Source organism: Camelus bactrianus, chromosome 14, assembly GCF_048773025.1.
Source record: "Camelus bactrianus isolate YW-2024 breed Bactrian camel chromosome 14, ASM4877302v1, whole genome shotgun sequence".
NCBI lineage: Eukaryota > Metazoa > Chordata > Mammalia > Artiodactyla > Camelidae > Camelus > Camelus bactrianus.
Genome location: NC_133552.1, coordinates 69,240,182 through 69,260,226, shown reverse-complemented (window position 1 = coordinate 69,260,226; position 20,045 = coordinate 69,240,182). Strand labels below are relative to the sequence as shown.

The window sequence follows — 20,045 nt, the reverse complement described above, 5'->3', positions numbered from 1 at the left end:
AGTTTTAGGAAAATCACAGAGGGTAGCTTAGGTTTAATATCTGCTTAAAGTTGAAACACTAGAGTCCGAAGGCTTAATAAAGTAATGATACATTTTCACCAGGATGATGGTCAACTCTTAAAACATCAAAGTGGACACATGCTTAACAAATAGGAGAGCAGATATTAAAAAATTAACTTAAAGACCTGAGTCTCTTGTTAAAATTAAGGTGTTTTGAGAAATACCACTTAATAATTATTTATTCTAGTCTTTACCTAGGAACATGATTTTCAGCCTCTATACTGAAAATTCTCTCTAAACATGGTTTGAAGAATTCAGGCCTGCAAAGACAGATTTCACCTTACTCATTTTAAGTACGTTGCGTAATTCAACTTTAAGACTCTTTGAACCTTTAACAGAAAACACTCAGATGGAATAGGAATGACTGTATTACTTCTCCATGTTCTCTCAAGGTGCTTGATTTTACATTCTTCCAGCGTTTACCTTTAGATATTTTTGTATTTAGCATTTTGTGATTTAACAGAGTTGGCAACTTTTAAAAAGTTTATTTTTGTTTGAATAGTGCATAAAATTACCAGAAAAACGGTTTTCAGGAACCTATAAGCATCTGTTATTACTAGTTACCAGTATCATCTGTTGGTATTTTTTTTTTAATGTTACTCAACTGATCTAGCCCACTGCTTGTTTTTGTGTGGCCCATAAACTAACAGTGATTTTTACATTTTAATATGGTTGAACAAAACTCAAAAGAATATTTCATGACACATAAACATATATGAAATTCAGACTTCAGTGCCTATAGTTAAAGGTATCTTAGAATATACTGTTCACATATCATCTAAGGCTGCTTTCAGGCTATGGCGAAAAGATTGGAGACCAGGGCCTGTAAGGCGTAAAGTCCTTTCCGCCCTGCCCTTCATGGAAAGAGTGTCCCAGGACCTGTGATCCCAGCTGTCCCTTTTCACCCAGCCACTTGCAAGTTAAGTGTGAGCAGAGCAGAGTTCGGGGCAGAGAACGGAGGAGGGCATGTAGGTGCATAAGGAAGAGGTGGGAAGAAAAGCATGTGGGCGTAGGAGAGGGGAGCTTTGCTCTCCTGCACCAGGGTCAGGTAGAAACAGATCCTTTTGCGTAAGAGGAGCATAAACACTTAAACTATGTTACGTTCAGTCCTTAGTAACATGAGAAGTAACAGCTGAAATCTGTGGTTCACCGGAGGTGGAGAGAGACTGCTGTATGTCCTCGTTTTTGCTAATACTGTAGGGATGGTGCCAAGATTATAACGTCCCAATTAACTCTTCCACAGTCACCATTTATCCCAGATTCTCATACCTGTCCACATATTTTCTGGAATATTTTGAACTCCTTTTAGATTACTCTAGCTTCCGGCCCCCTAAGTTACATGAGGAGCCAGTTGAAGTAAGATTTGGCTTTATTCTTTCTTACCTGGTCCACATGTGGTGAGTACATAGCATGAGTTGACTAGTGAGTGACACAACTCTGGTTATTTCAGTTTTGAAGATAACCACCTCAGACCCCTAGAGATTTGGTTGGCTCTGTCCCAGTCAAGTGAGTGGTGTGAGAGTGCTGGGCCACGTGCGACCGGGAGGAGGCAAGGCAGGTGGCTGGGTCCAGGCGGGTATTCCCACTCAGATGTTTAGTCTCTGGGATTTTCTCATCCACTGAGGAGTAATCTTTACAGTCAACTTTGTCTTGATTTTAAGCAACAGCTTCTCATTTCTGTATTCTTTGATTTTTTGGAGAGCAAGTCCATGTTTTTCTCTAGAAAAGATCGTTTTATAAACTTTGCTTATGTTCTAGGTCTTCATCTTTTTAAATTTTGAAGAGTCACATTTTTTTTTAATGTGGCAACTTACTCTGTTCACATTCTTGCTAAGAGTAGACCTTATTGGACTATTCACTCGTGATATCTGAAAATGAAACACACCATTTAAGAAGGTTACTGAGTTATACACTTACTTGAATGTTCGATTTCAGTAATGTGTTAATATTAAAAATTTAAGTATATGATCAATTTGTATATACATAACTAATGTAATTCACTCTACTCAAACTTTGGTTTTTCCTTTCCATTTAATTCATATATCAAAATTAAATTTCATGAGATTTTAGAGTAATAATTATCTGAATTCATAGCCATGAAGTCAAATAAAACTGTCAATTTTAGTCCCAGTAGTCCTGCACACAGCTGCCTTATATTATAAGAAAATACTGTTGGATTTGAGGAATCTCATCAAGTCTTGCCTCTTTTATGTGATCAAATTGAGTTTGGGCTTTTGCCTTTTTTCAAAATACATAATACATTTCTTTATCTCTTGCTTTAACAAGTGGAGACATATTTAGTGATTGTCCAAAAATACATAGATTTTTTTCCTTTCTGAGGTTGGAGTCTTCTGAGTATGATGACCGGAAATAAGAACATAAGGCTTAGTGTTCTCTTTAAAGTGGAAAACCCTTATCTGTCCCTGATTCTGTAGTTCGCACTCTGAGGTGGGTTTTTGCCTTGACATCAACCTAGGAAGCGAGCATCAGGGTTGTGTGTGGTTCTTTCAGGGGCGAGACTAGGCCTGCGCCTGGTCGCGGCTGTACTGCCTGGCAGCGCTCGCTGAGGGGGGCGCTGTCTGCCCGTCCTGTGCCTCTGCTCTCCGTGTGCCAGCGTGCAGCTGAGGACCTGCGCTGCTGTTTTACAGATCTGTTTCACAGAGCAGTGTATTTTCTGATCTCCTAGGGGCAATTTCAGCATGGAGTTGCTTTTGTTCCCTCAGTGTTTATTGTTTCCTAGTGAAGGTTTACAATTTCCAACTGGTTCTTTCATGTTTATCTTACTCAGATCTTCCGTTTATATTCTGCTGGTGCTTCCTGATTTAATCAGAGGACAGCAGATTTTTGCTTGTTCTTGTTGTTGACGACTAGGACGGTGTTGATTCTTTTCAGTGGTGGGACTCGGCCTAGGGATGAGTTCCTAGGACAGCAGTAGGTGGCTTTTCACAGGAAACATCCACACAAATGCACTAGGACGCCAAAATCTTAACTCCTGCAAGTTCTCCTAAACAAGGCCAAACCACAAATAAAAACCCAGCTTCTCAGATCTCCAGTCTGATGATAGATTATTTTACTGTCAGGACGTCCTTCTAAACTTCCACTTATGGTGTCACACGTTAGCACAGTATCTGGCTTATCCTTAAGCCTTTGTTTTTAGGAAGCCAATTGTTACGAATGCCATGGACAATTCAGTACATGTTTGTTTGTTATGATTTTACTCAAGCTAAAGAAATGGATTATTAAAGTTAAGTGCAGATAATATAGAACTCAGTTTCAGGTTAAGTCTGAAGTTAGCATAAATTTTCATTCTTCAGACTAACATAAAAAATGCTTTTGAGAAGTGAAATAGGAAGATGCCTTTTTTTAAAGTTTAGTGTATTGATTTTAAATTACTATCTCCCAAATCTTGCTTAGTAATCAAATGTGCGTAAGAGAGAAGTTAGTTACAGAGCTAGGATGAGCAACTCCTTCTTTAATGAAGACACGCTGTAAATCTGTGTGCTCTTTCCTGTCGCCTTCAGATAGTCAGTCAGTTCGGCAGGAGCAGAGCAGGTGGAAATGCTAACGGGACGTAATTCAGTGTTTTTGTGTCATACAGCCTGAGAAATGCCAGTGGCCTGACGGCAGCAGACATTGCTCAAACCCAGGGTTTCCAAGAGTGTGCCCAGTTTCTCTTGAACCTCCAGAATTGTCATCTGAACCGTTTCTATGATAACGGCCCCTTAAATGGGGGCCATCCGAATTTACTTACTAGTCACGTTAGTGTGGGAGCAAATCGCAAGCGATGCTTGGAAGATCCGGAGCCCTTTGGAGTGAAGAAAGCTAGAACCACAGGTGAGACTGCTTGGTGGTGGAAAGGAGCAGGCTTGTTCTCTCTCTCTAACGTGTCTTCTTTTCCATGACTGAAAGCGCCTTCGAGATGACTCCTTCACGGAAGGGGTTCTGTGCCCGGAGGACTGTGGTGCAGTGATGGAGGAGTTTGTCCTGTGTTGCCACTTTGAAGATTGGCCCCTTAACAAAAGAGAGGAGATGAGAGGGCAGTGTTGACAACTCAAATGTGAATGTGTGTTTATAACTTTCTGCACACCAGGTTTACCTGCTCCCATGAAGTAGATTTTTCTCGTTTCTTGTACCTGTTCAAAATACAACTATTAAAAGAATCTGCCACTGTGCCTGATTTTTTTTTCCTGTGAATTTCCCTGGGCTTAAACAGTTGGTCTGGTTGTAAAACATAATTGCACACCTGGGGAGGTAGCTGTTTGCTGTGCTGTTCACTTGTGCTGTGACGTGGCCTCGTCTGGTCTCCGTGCCCCACAGTGTATGTAGTGCGTGTCACAGTGAGGCCTGGTGTGCCACTCTGACATTGAGGCCTTAAGTTAGAGGTAAGTTATTTTTGTTTTAAGTATTCTTCACTTTTTTATCTTTGTATAGTTCTGGGGTTTGCAAAGAGGCAGAGTCAGCTAGTCACTCTTCAAAGCTGGGGAAAAAATCTCCCTTTCCTTTAGGGGAAAAATTAAGATATATTAACCCTAATTGTATCAGAAGACATACTAATAGCTTGGTAGGAATATTTAGCAAACGTACATGGAAAGGGAAATTCAGAGATGATGGTGAAAAGTAATCACACTGAAATTATGTGCTCAGGTGAGATGTACAGAATATAAATACAAAGTTGGGCCCTTTGGCTTAAAAAAACTTAAGCATACAAGCCTAGCCTGAGGAACCCTGCGTGGCTAGGTTTTGCTGGCTTTAACCTGATGTGTCACTTCACCCTCTGCCCGGCGCTGTGCCTCTTTAATGCCCTGGGGTTTACCCAAGCAGAAACAGCTTTTCCCTGTAGAACCGGTAGCGACCTTAAGCCACTGCAAAAGCTTGTGCCTGTGTGACTTCTATAGACGTGAATGTATGGACTTAAAAGTAATCCTTTTTCTCAAAATCATAATTTTTATAGGTTATGGGCCTAATAATTTCAAGAAGTGTTATAGAAGAAGCGTACATAACATGAAGGTGTGTCTAAACTTCAGAGAATGGTCCTTGTGTTGTTCAGGGCCTGGTTCACCTCTTGGAGAGGAGTTGTGAGCTTCACAGTTTTGTGCCCTCGTGGGAGAATTGGACGAGTGTCCGTGTCATGTTAGTTCATAGGATAAATCTTAAATTCTATTTAGTATTTTTTTTAAAGGATGTCACTTAACATTTTAAGAAGACTCAAATATACCAAAGAGTTTTAAACCAGTCTCCTCAGGTTTGAAGGTCATTGAATTGGCTAATTATCTCGTTGCTGAAGTATCCGGAAGAGCCTTTCCAAGGATTCCTGAAACTTAAGTTTCCTAGACCTGTTACTACACCTGTACATTCAGTTTGAAGAATCATGCAGGTTTGGGGGGGGGGTTATTTTCCTTTTCCATGCATCTTGGTTATCTGGTTAGAGATTCGTGTTTTGCACGTGAACCTCACCGTGCAGCTTTCCCAAACGCCTGGGTCCTAGCGCTCAGCTGGAGGAGGTCCACTGAGGAGAAGATGAGGTCGGAGCCGCAGGCGATTACTGTGCACACCTGAGGCTGAGCGCTGCCCCGGTGCACGGGGAGAGGGGCTCCCACCCCTGGGGGGGTCTCCGCTGGACAGCCCGTGCACCTGCCTTCTTGTCGGGGGGGGGGGGATATCTCCTCTTGTTCTGCCATGACATACTGGGAATGGGTATTGGGCAGGAATTCTCAGTTAGTAAAACAAGGGTTTTCTCCCCAACTGCCTGAATTTTCTAAATGAAATAATTGTTGGCTTCAGTAGCTTTGTAGTTATTTTCATTCTTTGACCATTTGTTTCTTGTTTTTGGTATGCAGTTCAGGATATGTTGCTTAAGTTCATTTTCATTTCATTTCTGGCATGTTTTGATTTGCTATTTAAGTGTGAGCTTAAGGTTTACTCATTCTGAATTAACTCATTTTGTAGGTAAGTTTTTAGTTCTCATGCCAGAGTTTAAAAAGTTTTTTTCCCCTTATGTAACATATGCATATAAAACACTCTTGAATAACTTCATATTTAAAAGTATTTAGAAGAGTTAAAATAATTTTTTTTTTGGTGGTTTAAATTTGGCCTTTTTTAAAATAGGTGCCTGGAGTAATATCTTGGCTACATAAATGCATAGCTTGGATCTTACCAGTAAACTTGGTGTATTCTGTCTTCCTAGAATTTAAGAATTACACACAGTGATGTTTTTCATGTGGAATATATAGTCACAAAAGCAGATACTTCCAGAAATTTTTCTGGCTAAGACAACTCTTAAAGACAGATGTGTCCTATAAAATTGAGTCTTTTTTTTAACTTTGGAATCATGAGAGTGTGAAAGTTACCTACTCTTCTCCATATAGAGTAGTATCTCCACTTAAACTTTTTTCCAAACTCTTTTAAGGTAATTGAAGTGATTCTTCCCTTGGAAACCATATTGATGTAAAAACTTAGGCAGTGATAATTTGTGCGGCTTGAATAGAAACTCTCCTACAGGCGTTCATTCTTTAAAATGTCTTTTATGCCGTCATTCGTGCCAGTGTCAAAATGCACTCTGATCAGAACACAGATCTCTGGAGGGTGAGAGAAAACCCAAGGTTGTTCGGGCAGTAGATGCTGATGAAAAGTATTTTAGGGTAATGTTCTTCCCAGTATGGGATTTTGTTCCTTTAGGCTGGTACAAGGAAGTGTCAGTATATAACCAGGTTTGGGTTGTGTTTTTATTTTTTCCTCCCCATTTACCAGCCACATGCTCAGGGTGGAGTGACAGGTGGCCCTCGCAACTTCAGCTGCAGCTGCTCAGTAAAGTTTGGGTTAGGTTCATTAGTGTCCTGCCTAATCTTCAGGGGTAACAATACAGTCGTTCACAAATGTATTCCTTGGAGATCTGTCTGAATTAGCAATGATCCCAGGGTAGAACAGAATGCCAGCCCCATCCACAAGAGAAACTTCATCTTGTTTTTAATCCGTGCTTGTTTTGGGTGCAGCTCCAGCATCCTGAGTGGGGAGGGGCTGACCCAGTCACTGACAGTTTTGCTTTGGGGAGCAGTAGCCGTCGGTAGGAGGCTGTGGTGCCACCAGGTCTCGGGCACTCGTTGACTTCAGTTCCGTTTTAATCAGGTCGGATGTGCTCGTGACCTTAGCATCTCATGTATCATGAGTTCAGTGTTCAATATAAAAACACTTTTTAGGAAAGATACATATGACTGAGCTTAAAATTAGCAGTAAGAAGTTTCCCAACACCCTTGCCCGGGATGAATTTCATACAAAGACTCCTCTTTTGTTAATTATTTGTGTTGGTCAGGCTTAAAAGAGACTAGGCGAAAGGACAGAGGGGCGACTGAACAAGCCTGTTAAGTGGTGTGTTACCTGATGACTTAAAACTTCGGATTAGAGAAGTCGGATGTGTCACGTCTGCCACTCCTCCTGGTTCAGTTCCACGTGTTCCTTGTACCAAAGACCTCAGCTTTGCTATGTCCTTTGTGTTCTCAAACTTGCAGTGAATGGCTGTGTTTGCTTATAAAATTTTGAACAGAGTGAGAGAACATTGCTAATTGTGTTCCAGTAACAAATGGCGGTTTGTCTTCATCCCTAAAGACACAGCATTTTGTAAATGTAATCTGAATGAATTACACTTAAGAACCAGGTGATTTTCTGTCTTAGTCCTGAGCTTGGCAGACCTCACGGGCCTCACCCGTCCCTTTGCGCAGTGTAGCGGCGAAGACAGGAGTCAGGCCTCGGTCCTCGCACGCTTTGTTCCAGGCTCTGTCTCACATGTGCCTTCCTTTCTGTGTTCCTTTAGCAAAATCTCCTTAGTGTTTCCACAGTTGTCACTGCTGCTCTATCCTTGGCATCTTGCCTAACTTCTGCCCTCTTGAATTCCCTCACCCCCTGGTCTGTAGTTGGGGACATGGCAAGAGTCCCACGAAAGGTCACTGCGGTAGAACCACCTTCTTACTGGCCACGGGTACTGTTTCGATTTTAACAGGACCTCTCCTTCAGAAGGTAGTCACCTGGGTAAAATGCACTCTGTAGTGGAACAGAACGGTTCCGATTTCTAACAGAGGGTGAGCCACCAAGGAAACACTCTTGGCTCTGTCCATGGGGAACAGGGCTTCCCCAGTGGTCAGAGATGCTGGTTCTGTGGGAAGGCCAAAGGGGCCCCAGGCCACTGCCTCCTGTCAGCCCTTGGGACATCCCACGCTGGCACCTTAAAGAGGCATAGCGGAAGACAGGTCACTAGTTTCTCGTGACCCCAAGCTTCACTTGGGCCCGCTGCGTGGAGGTGCTCGGCGGTGCTGGCACGGTGGTGGTGGTCTCCTGTGTGGGCTGTGTCCAGGGAGGGACACCCTGTTGGCTCACAAAGCGCCTGCATCCCACAGTGCAGGACTGTGTAGGTGGGTTCTGCCTGTCAGAGAATTCTCTGCCTTCAGAGTTAAAATAAGCCTGGTTAGACATGTTTCATCAGCCCTAGATGTCTTTGTAGGCGTGCCTGGCCGTCAGAACCATGTTCTGTGTGCGTGGTCTGCGTCTCCGTGTGAGTGGAGTGCCAGTTGTAGGGCAGGGGCACATCTTCCTGAGCTGGCGTAGCCAGTACCAGAATAAGCTTCCTTGATGACGTGTTTCTGTGTTGCTGCAGACCCCTGTCTTTTAAAAGCTAAGGGAAGCTTTCCCTACATTTTAAAGCTGCTTGATCTCACTGAGAATTGGCTCTAGAGGTTTTATTCACCTCTCAAGCATTAGATGAAAATTTAGATGCAGACTTCTGCGTTGTCCAGCACCTCCCCAAATGGAGCAGGTTTCCTGGCTCTGAGGTCAAGGATGGGGGCATCTTGGGCGGTGATCACACCGGGTTGTGACTCCACCTCTCGGGGGGTAGTTATTTTGAACCAGTCCTAGGTGATTTTCTGTCATAAATAGCTCTGTCCAACATGTACTGGAGTCTTGTCTAGTCACATACCTGCTTTGGCAAAGTAAAAGGTAAGGCATTTTTTACAAATGGTCAGTTATTCCTCCTTTTAACTGGAATAGGAAGATGGGAAGGGAAAGTGCTTCTTTTCTAAAACAGAATCGAAACTGATAATTTTGGAAGAAAATGCTTTTTTCTGAAATGTCTACAAGCCACCTTTCTGAGCTGCAGCGTGGACTATTTACTTACTACTTCTGCAATGGCAGCAGGCATGTGGGAGGAGTCAAGCCCAGATCAACGGCCTTAAAATTCTAGAGGCCACCTTTAATTTTGTGGTTTATAATGCAATTTTAAAAAGTTAGTAATTGCACCCTCCACGCCCCCATCCAACTACTCGAGCCTGTCCGATTTCCGGGTGCTGGAAGTAAGTACATGAAGGCATCGGAGTACAAGTAAAATACGTCACCCAGGGTTCTGGGCAGCTGGGGCTCAGCCAAGTGGCTGAGTGTCCTGGCAGGTACTTTGTGGAAACAACGTGCTGCAAAAATTGCTTGTCTTCAAAGAAAGTAATTCTAGGCTGTCTGCATTAGCACATTCCTCCCACATTAGAGAGTTTCTTTACTAAAACCTGGAAGCCTTTGGTCTGTTTGATTTTCATCCTGCTCTGCTGGTGAGAAGCTGTCTGTGTTAACAAAAGGCACATCCAAGGGGAAGTCTCAGAGTGGAGGCCCGAGCACAGCACGTGGGTCTCTAGTTAAGGGTCAGTTTTTGCTTTAAGATGGCGTTGTGCCTGGCTCTTTTCTATGCAGTTTTATTTGGAGTGTCCCCAAGTCCCTTTGCCACCAGCTCTTCCAGCCCCCTAGTGGCAGGTCTGCCCTCAGGTTGCGCTTCAGTGACAGCCAGTCTTCCTGAGATGGTGTCTCGCTTGCCTTCACAGTCGGCCTGCTTGCCGAGTGCGCTGCCCTGGCTGCACGCGGGCTCCATTCACTGACGGAGCACCGCTCGGCACGGGGCTCTTCAAGCTAAGACAAAGGTGCCCTGCTTTTCTGAGGTGGTGTTTTGAGGGGAGATGGGGGGTCCTCTTGTCTTCATCTGTCAGGTTTTCTTTTTAAAACCTGCTTTTTGGAGACTTGAAATTGCAGCTGTAGCCTAGTTGTCACTTTCACTGGCACCTGAATTCCAAGACAAAACCAAGTATCAGAGTGTAGACACGTAAACCTACTGCCTTGTACCCCAGGCAAGGCCGTCCCTTCTTTTGTAGGAGGACGTCGTGGCTTTGGCCCAATGGCCTGCAGCAGTTCTCAGTTAACTGCCAGGCTTGGCTTATCAGGCGTTGGAGAGTGCAGGCCCCTCGTCTCCGCGGTGACTGGCTGGGAGCTGAAGGTTGTGAGAGTTTTGTCGACTGCTACCTGGAACGTCCGTCCCCAACCCTGTCCCCCCGTTTTTTAAGATGTCTTGTTCACCACTGATTTCTTGAAAGTACCTTGTTTCACAGTGAAGATGGAGCCTTGCCTGCCACTGACTTGGGGTCTGTGGAGGATTAAGAAAATCTTTGCAAAAGACTGAAGTCCTTGGTTTGATGCCTCTGGTTTTAAAGCGCCTCTTTTTTAGAATTCTTTTGGCCTCATACCTGCAAATTTCTCTTTTTTCTCAAATGCACAAGTCACACTTTCTGTTTCTCCCACATTCTAATCACTGAGAATTTGTTTTTCTCATTTATTTATACTAGTTTTCATTGAAAACAGTCTGAACAGTTTGGGGAATGCTCTAGAACGGGTACGCTCATTCCTGTATTGAAAATGACTCGTGTGCCTCTAAAATTAGAAGTAACTGAAGCTGTGAAGTTCAAGTCTCTGTTTTTAGATGTTCATTTGAAAGAAATAGCACTGAAGATTGTTACTTGTACGTGTCCTCTGACCTAGACATAACTCCAGATGTTCATACGCGTAAAGAACCAGAATGTGTGCAGAGGTGCGTTTACAGGGATGTTAGTGATGGTGTTCACGATGGGAAAGGGAACGCCTCCCTGGTGGGCAGCAGCGGGGAGCTGGGTGGTGGGTAATCCAAGCACGTGTGGATTGTTATTTGTTATTCTACTTAAAGATTGCTTTGAATTCAAGTGATGGGAAGCGTTCATGCCATAGTAAATGAGTAAAAGCAAGGTGCAAAAGTGATTTTTTCCAGTCCTTTTGTGAAAATGCATGATTAGACTTGAGAGCAAAGTCTGGCTGCCCCCGGAGTGAGGAGTGAGGTTCCCAGGGGCTTGCTGGAGGTGTTTCCTGCACAGAGTGTGATGCCTGGAGGAAGAGTTGCCACGTGTGCGCATCAGCTTTTCTCCAAGATGTGCAGAGTGGTGGTTCCATAAGGAAGGTGCGTGCATAGCTTCAGCTCTACAAGTCTTGGAGCCAAGACTTAACGCACGTTTCCAGTTGCGCTTCATCATGGTGCACGGGGCCAGAGACGCACTTGGGCAGTACCGACACGCCTGTCTTGATCTTGGCTTTTACCTTCTTTTCTGTTTCTGAAATAAGTGAATTGTTTGTTTTTCTTTTAATTTGAGGTTCGTTTTGATGATTTTTACGTTGTTCAGGAAATGTTTCTTTATGGAAAACAGTTGGAAGAATGGGGGCATGACGCAGAGGGCCGTGCATTTTAAGAAGTACTTAGAAATGCCTCTTGAGTTATGTAACTGCTTTGTGTTGTCCAGGTAACAACCTTAAATGAGAATTTATACCAACAAGTAAATCTAGAGTAGATAATCTGAAATTTTATGACTTCATCAAAACTGCGCATTTCAGGAATTTTTTTATTGTGGGAAAGTCAGTTTCTGGGTAGGGCACTAAGCTCATTAATAATCCATAGGTTATTCAGTTGTTTGATGGTTGTGGAGCTTTCAGTGCTCTGACAACAAGGAATAAGAAGCATTTGCCTTAAAGTCCTCTGCTTAGGTGCAGGGAACCTAAAATTGCCTTTGTTTTCTGCAGCTCAAAGATCGGACGACTCCATGCCAGTTGTGAACGGCGAGGCAGAAGACGATGCTGACAAGATGCTCGTCGATAGAGAGTTTGCTGTTGTAACAGGTGGGAGTGGACAGTTTCCCGTTAGCCGCAGCAACGGTCCAATGGTCGAAGACACCACACGGCAGGAGGGTGGTTCTGTTGGACCAAAAGAAATAGAAATCTATACGGTCTCAGCAATGCAGACCCCCTGTCGTTGCAAGAACCAGTATGCATGTTATTTCTAACATGAGCGGCTCTCAGTATTTGCACTTTGTCCAGCGTTTTAAAGAATGTTATGCTATGATTTGCATATGTTGGACAAGTTTATAGACACAGGGAAAAGTGTTTTCGGTGCATTTTATGGATGTGAAAAACAATAAGTGCAATGTTCCTATTTTGATTTGACACTTTTGCTTAATGTGCCTTGTGTAATTTTATGAGGTTGCGCATTTTTCATTTTCTGACATAAGACGTTGGGCGAATATCCTGAACAAACATCTGTTGCTCGTCATTTCCGAGCGACGGACAGCAGGAGGCCAGCCGGCCGTAAGCACTGGGGGCCAGGTGGCGTGGTTTTGGCTCGTGACCAGTCAGGCCGCTCAGTGCGTTGGCTGCTCTGGTTTGTGTGGCCTTCACACTAAGGCTGCTGAAGTGCTGAGCACTGAGTCTCACGAAACACGTCTTACCGGCTGGGGGGAGTTCAGCACATTAGAACAGTTGATAGTCATTTTCAGTTTTTAAAAGGCAAAGGCTCCATTTCTTTTAGTATTTAAAGATTTATTCATTTAGTTAATGCTTTTTTGCCCACCATTCTTTTGTTTAGATGACCGTGGAAACACTTCAGCCATTCTCTTTATGTGTTAATATATTTGGAAATAGATAGTAGGTTTTTTTTTAAGTTTTATTATTACGTCTGTATGCTAAATTCTTCACTGGGAATAAAAGTACGTATTTTGTTTCCCAGACATATATGAAAAAAATCATTTTTGTTCACTAAAATGAAAAGAAAATGTGTACATCTTTCTAGAAGCTACAGAATTGTTATGGGTGGAGTCACCATTTTGCCAAAAAATGAAACGAACTGGGTAGATTTTCCAAGGGAAATTCTGATTGGTTACTACATTCAGAGACTTTGGCCAAAGATTAAAAAACTCAAACTCAGTTTTTGTTTTGTTTTTTTCAAATGGCATTGCTACATGCTTTTAAAAAAGCAGAAGTAATCACTCCCTAATCTTCAAACATTAATTCCCTGGGTTTTCAGGTTGAACTTAATGCCACACTTGAACCTAAAGCTGAAAAGGCCACCCTTTATTTAAGCTCAGCTCACCCATGTAACAGGTGCCAAATAACCATTCCCCGTATTTTCCATTGTTTACAACACTCTCTGACCGAATAAACAAAGAGTATGAAGTCGCTGGAGATTGCTCGCAGGAGATGGGTGAGTGGGCGGGGCGGGAGAGTCCTGGAAGGCAGAGGAGGGCAGAGGGCGCAGTGGAGGCGCCCTGTGTGAGCCCGTCTCCGGGACGTCCGCTGGTTCCCTGCTCAGTTTTACTGGGTGTCCCATGATGACGTGGGGTCAAAACCAACCTTGATTTTGAGATCGCATAATGGAACTAATCTACTTTAACCAGACACCAGAGGAAAACTATGCGCACACACAGTGGACATTAAACGAAGAAAGGTTTAGTTAACTCGGATTCCCAAGACCCAGTCGCCTTAACGTAGAATTGTCTTTGCTGGTGGTGTTCTGAGTGTCTTAGTAACTGCCAAGGCCGCCATCCTGCTCACGAGTCTCATCGCCCAGGAAAAGGTGTTTATTTTTTAAATATATATATATATATATATATATATATATATATATATATATATATATATATATATAAATGTTTCCTGAGAACAAATTGTTTTATTTTTTCTTTTACTTCATGTTTAGTTCTTGAAACTCTTGTTCTCTAGCCTTGAGTTTAAATAGAAAAGCTGTCATTTAATTTGAAAAGTAAGAATCCATAATCCTCTGAAGAATTTACTACAGCTGTTAAACTATGATTGTCACTTAAATTGCCAGAACATTGGTGATTAATGGAATGTTTAGAAGATGTTTTGTTCATTGAACAAGCGTGATTTTTTGTTAGCAGGAAGATTTGCAGGACTCCCAGAAACCTGTGTGAGTGCAAATGAGAGGTGTAGAGATGGCGGGACGGAGCGTGAGCCCTTCGCGGGAGTCCCGTGGCTGGGGTGTGTTAGGGTCATGGGACAGACATACACGTGTCCTCATCCTGGAGATCACAGTCAGTGCTTCTGTGTTTAACATCATACCTCACTTCACTAGTGCAGAGCAAGGGGGTAAAATTAACACTCTCAAGCAAGGCAGCGTTTAGATCACTCTTTGCACTGTTTTATGAATTCCTGTGGACACGAGTATTCCTAAGTTTCTACACAGAAAAATACCTTGTAACTGCCTGTTCCCACGTGCCCAAGCGTTCTGACTGACTTTTTTTTCCCGTGAGACTGCCTCTTCTTAGCAGATGTCTGTACATGCAGATTAAACTGTCAACATTTTTCCAACGTAAGTGGTTTTTTAAAGTGGACCCTTGGATATCATAGTCACTAACCGCTGAACTCAGAAGAAACTCTTCAGAACTGTGCTGTCGGCCCAAGACTGTGCGCGGGATCAGTAGGGTCCGCGGTTCTCCCTGCACTGGCCGCGCTGCTGGCGGCCAGGGTGCCCCGCGGCCCTCTGCGGCGCTGCAGGAAGAGCGCCCCTCCTCTTCGGTGGGCGCGCCCCTGGCCGGGCTGAGGCCTCGGAGAAGCATCCCGCGAGGCTGTCTCGCCTCGTCCAGGAGCCGCCTCGGTTCACGTGCTTCACGGACAGCTTTTCTTTCTTTCCTTTTTTTTTCATTTCTTAAATGAAGTTTTTTGTTTTATTTTAACCCTTTGTGGGAACCCTTACGTTCAATTCTGCTGGACTTTTTCAGGGGTGGTGATTTTAAAAATTGCTCTTCAGAAGCAGTCTTAAGCTGAGAACAGTTTTGATGGCTTTTCAGTACTGTTGGTATTTTTCGTGCAGTGTATTTGTCAGCTGAAGTTTTTTTTTGTTGTTTGGCTCCCCAACGTAATGAAAATGATAAATGTCTCGCTTTTATGAGGCAGACGCTACTGTTGTGTTTTATTTTTAAACCTACCTATGCGCCATTTTTGTACCTTGCAGGAAGAACTGGTTTGTTTAAAGAAAAGGAACTAAATAAATCCTTTAAAATTGTAGCAGCAATGAAGCGTTTTATAGTCTCTCCTCCCCTCTGGTTCTGAATTTTGGTGACAGGTGTATTTCTTAATGCAGATATGAAAAACAGTAGCTCCGTATCGAATACAGTGACTAATGGATGTGTCATCAATGGACATTTGGACTTCCCCTGCTCGACACAGCTCAGTGGGATGGAAAGCAGGAATGACCAGTGCTTAACAGGACCTAACGGAATTGGCAGTGGGTTAGTTCCAGGACCGCCATTTCCGCGTAGCGGGGGCTCCCCCGGTGTCAGTGGGGCGGAGGAGCCAGAGAAGATGGTGAGCGCCAGCGCCGAGATGTGCGGGTCCCTGCACCTGAACGGGAGTCCGAGCAGCTGCGTGGCCAGCAGACCTTCCTGGGTGGAAGACATAGGGGAGAATCTGCACTACGGACACTACCACGGCTTTGGGGACACTGCCGAGAGCATCCCCGAGCTGAGCAGCGTCACGGAGCACTCCCGCTCCGTGGAGGTGGAGGAGGGGTATGCCAGCGCCGTGCTGGGCGCCGCGCACCTGTACCACGGCTCCTAGGCCGCACCGGCCGCCGCGAGGGGCGCCCCCGCCCGGCTGCTTCTGTACCTGCGCCTTCGGGCGGAGCGAGCTCTCGCGTGGCTGTCCCCCCCCCCCCCGACCCCCGTGAGGCCTCGTGGGAGGGGCGGCGCTGCGTCGGGGCGCGGGGGTCCTTCCGCGGGGTAGTGGGCCTCTTTCAGGACGCACTTTCGGAATTTAATTTTTCTGCTGTCAGTCTCAACATTTCCTTTCGAACACTGTCACCGTAAGTTGTCATTTTTCCTTTTGTCAACTTAAGTTGTATCTCATCAGGATAAATTGGAGGCAGTATATGAGGTGCTTGGTAATTGACCCAAACTTGGCACAGCGGCATCGTTTTGGTAAGCTTGCTTTTACTCTTCCCTGTGGAGTTTTGACAGAGGACAGAGATTTCCCCATGCAAGGTACAGCTTTACAAAGATTTCTTGCAGTGATTTGTATGGAGAAAAGAACGTTTGTCTTTTTCCAAGTCTTTTCATTGAAACTTGGCTGCTGGCCGTGTGGTGACGGTCTCACCTGTAGACACAGTGTTCGGGGGTGTGAGTGGCCCCTTCCCCACGGGGCGGCTGCTGCGCTGGATTTCACTGGCAGCGCGCAGCCGGGGACTGACTGCTGGCGGAGGCGTTCTTGCTCCACAGGTCCTGCTTGGTCTCTAGGGCCTTTACCGCAGGGAGCGGCTGCCTCTATGGGCCTTGGACGTTGCTCTTTGCAGGGACTGTCAGGTCAACACATTTAACTGACTCTTTTGACTCGTGTTTTCTTCCTTCCTTGTTTTTGTTTTCTGGGGGTTTTCTGCTTTTAAATATATACCACTCTGTATATCCAGTTAACTGAGAGAATTTTGGGTCTCTCGTAATAAAACCGCAGTAAGTTTGTGGTTTTATAGCAGTTAGCTTCTGTTTAGGCAACTAGTGGTCACACTGCGCAGATAGTGCCGTGGGTTTCTACTTTTCTGATTTTTGTAATAAAAATTGGTGACAATAGAGAAAATGTCAAGTGAACAAACCAATGTTTTACGAGTGCTACTAACATTTTGTTTTTAAACTGTTCTTTACAAATTGAATAAAAACTCTCACACTTGGTTTGTGCCTGCGTCTGCTTCGTCTCCTGGGCGTGTGGGGGGCCAGGGGAGAAGTTTACTCTTTCCTTTCAGGGGCCTTTGCAGGTAGTTGTGGTGGCTGTACACACCGGCAGAATGCTACAGTGGTAGTTTTGTAAAGGTTTGTTGCCGTGTTGAATCGGAACCCATATGGATGAATTTCTCATACTCAAGTTACGTTAAACCTGTTCATATTGTACTTTAAATGGACCTCTAATCCACGCATGATTTTATAGCGTCATGCCTTAGCTAGTTGGAAACTAGGCTATAACTGAGTCTGCAGATCTGCCAGATGTTGAAACACTTCATTTAATAGTAAAACGCTCATTAATACCACTAACAGTCTCATAAAAGTCAAAAGTCAGAAGCTGTCAAGTACGTGGTGGTGGATATAAGTTTTGCAAATTACCATTTTTGTCGGAAAGCTCCAATTTTATCATTAGCCACAGATACTGTCAGTTGTTTTCCTTGAAGTGGTGAGCTCACTTAATTTTTTTTAGATCGTGTCTGCCGGAGACCCAAGCTTTAATAACCAGTTTGTCAATCATTCTTTCAAATAAAGATGATGTTTCCGGAAAGAAAGCAGCTGGTTACACTGTGACACAACCCGCCAGACAAGTGCTTTTCTTGGAGACAACTACTGTGCTTCGTATGTGACAAATCCTTTACAAACGTGCTTTCCATTTCATCACACGGGACATGTACTTGGTGGTTGAAGTGAAATAAATTATTTCTACTGCATCCAGGACATTCTCAAGTGAAACTGGCCTTTTTAAACTATCCTTTCCGTCCCCTCCCCAGGCCTTGGACAGAGCCTCTCTTCTCCCCAGGAAGGTCACCAGGCCCTTTGAGGAAGGAGACACTCCCGCCAGGAAGGGATGCTGGTGACCGTGGAGTCACCTCAGGGCACTGTTCTGCTGGTGGGTCTCGCTCACTTGTCTCTTTCTTCCAAAAGACCCCGCTTTCCTAGACTGTTTGGTCTGAGCTGGATCCCTAGTTGTGGGAGGAGTATGTGCTGAGCCCCAGGAAGGGGAGAAGGCGGTGATCCCCCCTTAGTTCCTGCATAAATGACGAAGCGGTTTATCCCTGCAGGGGTGTGGTCTCTGTGTTTGGTGTCTCTCCCTAAGACAGAACCGCAGAAGAAAGATCACTGCATCATAGTTTATGACTGTCTCCAGGGCTCTTGGTACGCATGGCCAGCTTGGTCTCAGAGAGGAAGACAGTGCTTAAATTCCGGCACACTCAGTTTTTTAAAAAATGCTCATGTCGGGGCAGGGGTCGGGAGTGGTGTTGGGAGGTAATTTTGGCTGTGATGATAAGCAAGGCGAGTTGGGTGCTTGTAGGTTCTGTACGAGAGTGACAACTAACTCTTCCTTTCTCAGACCCCATCGCAGAGTATCTCACAGGTACCTGGTTGGCTGGTGTTCGTTGCTGAAAATTAAGTGACAGGGGTCCTGGGCATGTTGCAAATATTTAAGTCTTAAAAGGAGGCTGAGAGTGCCTCATTCCTCCCCAGACACAGTAAGGGTTCACCTATCTGATGAAAAAAAATATATGGCCAAGTCATGGAAGAAACCTCTTTTAAAAAGAAGCTGAAAAGTGGTGCAGAGAGAAGGGGAACGAGACGACAGAAGGATTAACATTTCACAGAAAGTCTGGGACCAGATAGAGCCAAGAGTAATGTGCGTCCAGGATTACAGAGTCAAGGATGGGACCCTCTGTGGGGTGCCACCCTCATGACTAATGATTGAAGCTCCCAGAAAGCCTTAGGGGAAACAGCGGTCCCTCTGATTTACCCCAAATGCCCACCACGTCCAGTCTGCCTTTAATTTCATCACTTTATTCAAATTACTTCCCTTATGAATCCTAGAAGCCAGCGTTAAACTGGCTCCTTGACTGAGTGTGGGTTTTTAAAGTTGGGATGGTGGCGTTGAGAGTATAGCAGCTGCTTTTGAAACCGGAAAGGGAGTAGTTCACCTTGCGAGGGGCAGCAATGGAAGAGAAGATCGAGATACACTGAAAAAGAACAGAAAGTGCAGTTCAGGCTGAGCCCTCGGATTTGCTGAAGTCACCTGTGCAGTCGCACAGGAAGCCATCACCTACGCCCTCCTGCCCTGCTTTTAATTTCTGAATGTAAAGCACAAAATCTTTTCTCTGAAGCTTACTTACAGAAAGTGACAGGATGTGTTTCTACCAAAATCAAGAGTTCACCCTTGACGTGATAAGACAACTCAGTGTTTGTGATGAATGAAGATGTGCAGGTTTTAGAAAGAAAACGAGGGGCGGGTAAAGCTCCGCAGCAGAGCACACGCTCAGCGCTCACTGGCTCCAGGCCCATCCCCAGCTCCCAGCACCTCCACGCATTGGGCCACTGCGGACGCCCACTTACCAGGCTCCATTAAAACAACAACAGCAGCATTGTAAATGCTTGATGAATTACTCGTAAAAAATACATTTAAAAAAAAAAAAAAAAAGGACGGAACAACAACGTTCTCCAGTGCCTGCCAGTTTTGGTCTTCATGTGGAGCCAGGTAGGTGGGTGGCTGCAGTGGCAACAGGGCTTCCAGAATCAGTTTCTTAAAGCCTCAGTACTTTTTTATGGGACAAAACATTTTCACCTGAATTTAAACAAGGGCTTGACCGTAATTTTAAGCCAGTCAGTAAAGGAGCTCTCAGTTACAGTGTTTTTATAAACTCTACCCCCCACCTACGTTACTTTTTCTGTGACTCGAGTGCGCCGTCCAGTTTTCTGCTGCACGGCCTTTTTTATTGAAGTACGTAAGCTTTTGTACAGCATCGGTCCTTTCACGCACATCACACATTTTGACCTTTCTATCACTTGCTTTTTAACTTTGTTCTCATGTCTTTAAACTATAAAAGATCTCTGTCAAATCTGGCCTCTTTGGTGGTTTCTGGGTTTAATTTCTTTTATAAAATTACTTTCCCAGCCACAGGAGTTCAAAAATATTCTGCTACATATTCTTTGACTTCTTGCATAAGTTTGCCTCATATCCGGTTGTCTTGCTGACTTCTAGTGTGGTATTTTTCCGGTTAAGGCTTTCACATTTTGTAGTCATACCTTATACCATACATGAAAATTAGCTCAAAATGAATTAAAGGCTTAAGTGTAAGATCTGAAACCATG

At 44.3% G+C, this 20,045-nt stretch overlaps 1 protein-coding gene across 6 annotated transcripts in view; it reads left to right on the top strand.

Annotated features, from left to right (window-relative positions):
- The window catches only part of ANKRD10 (ankyrin repeat domain 10), a 31,289-nt gene extending 14,406 nt beyond the window's left edge, over positions 1 to 16,883 (top strand). For 3 of the 6 annotated variants that reach the window (XM_074378547.1, XM_074378548.1, XM_074378549.1), the window contains exons 4-6: positions 3,659 to 3,894; positions 11,956 to 12,051; positions 15,308 to 16,883. In XM_074378547.1, the coding sequence (XP_074234648.1) occupies positions 3,659 to 3,894; positions 11,956 to 12,051; positions 15,308 to 15,783 (808 nt within the window). In that variant the 3' untranslated portion in view covers positions 15,784 to 16,883. Of the gene's footprint in view, positions 1 to 3,658; positions 3,895 to 3,969; positions 4,221 to 11,955; positions 12,052 to 15,307 lie in introns of those variants that run through there. The other 3 variants (XR_012511780.1, XR_012511781.1, XM_074378550.1) reach the window with 2 other exon arrangements.
- The last annotated feature ends 3,162 nt before the right edge of the window (positions 16,884 to 20,045 follow it).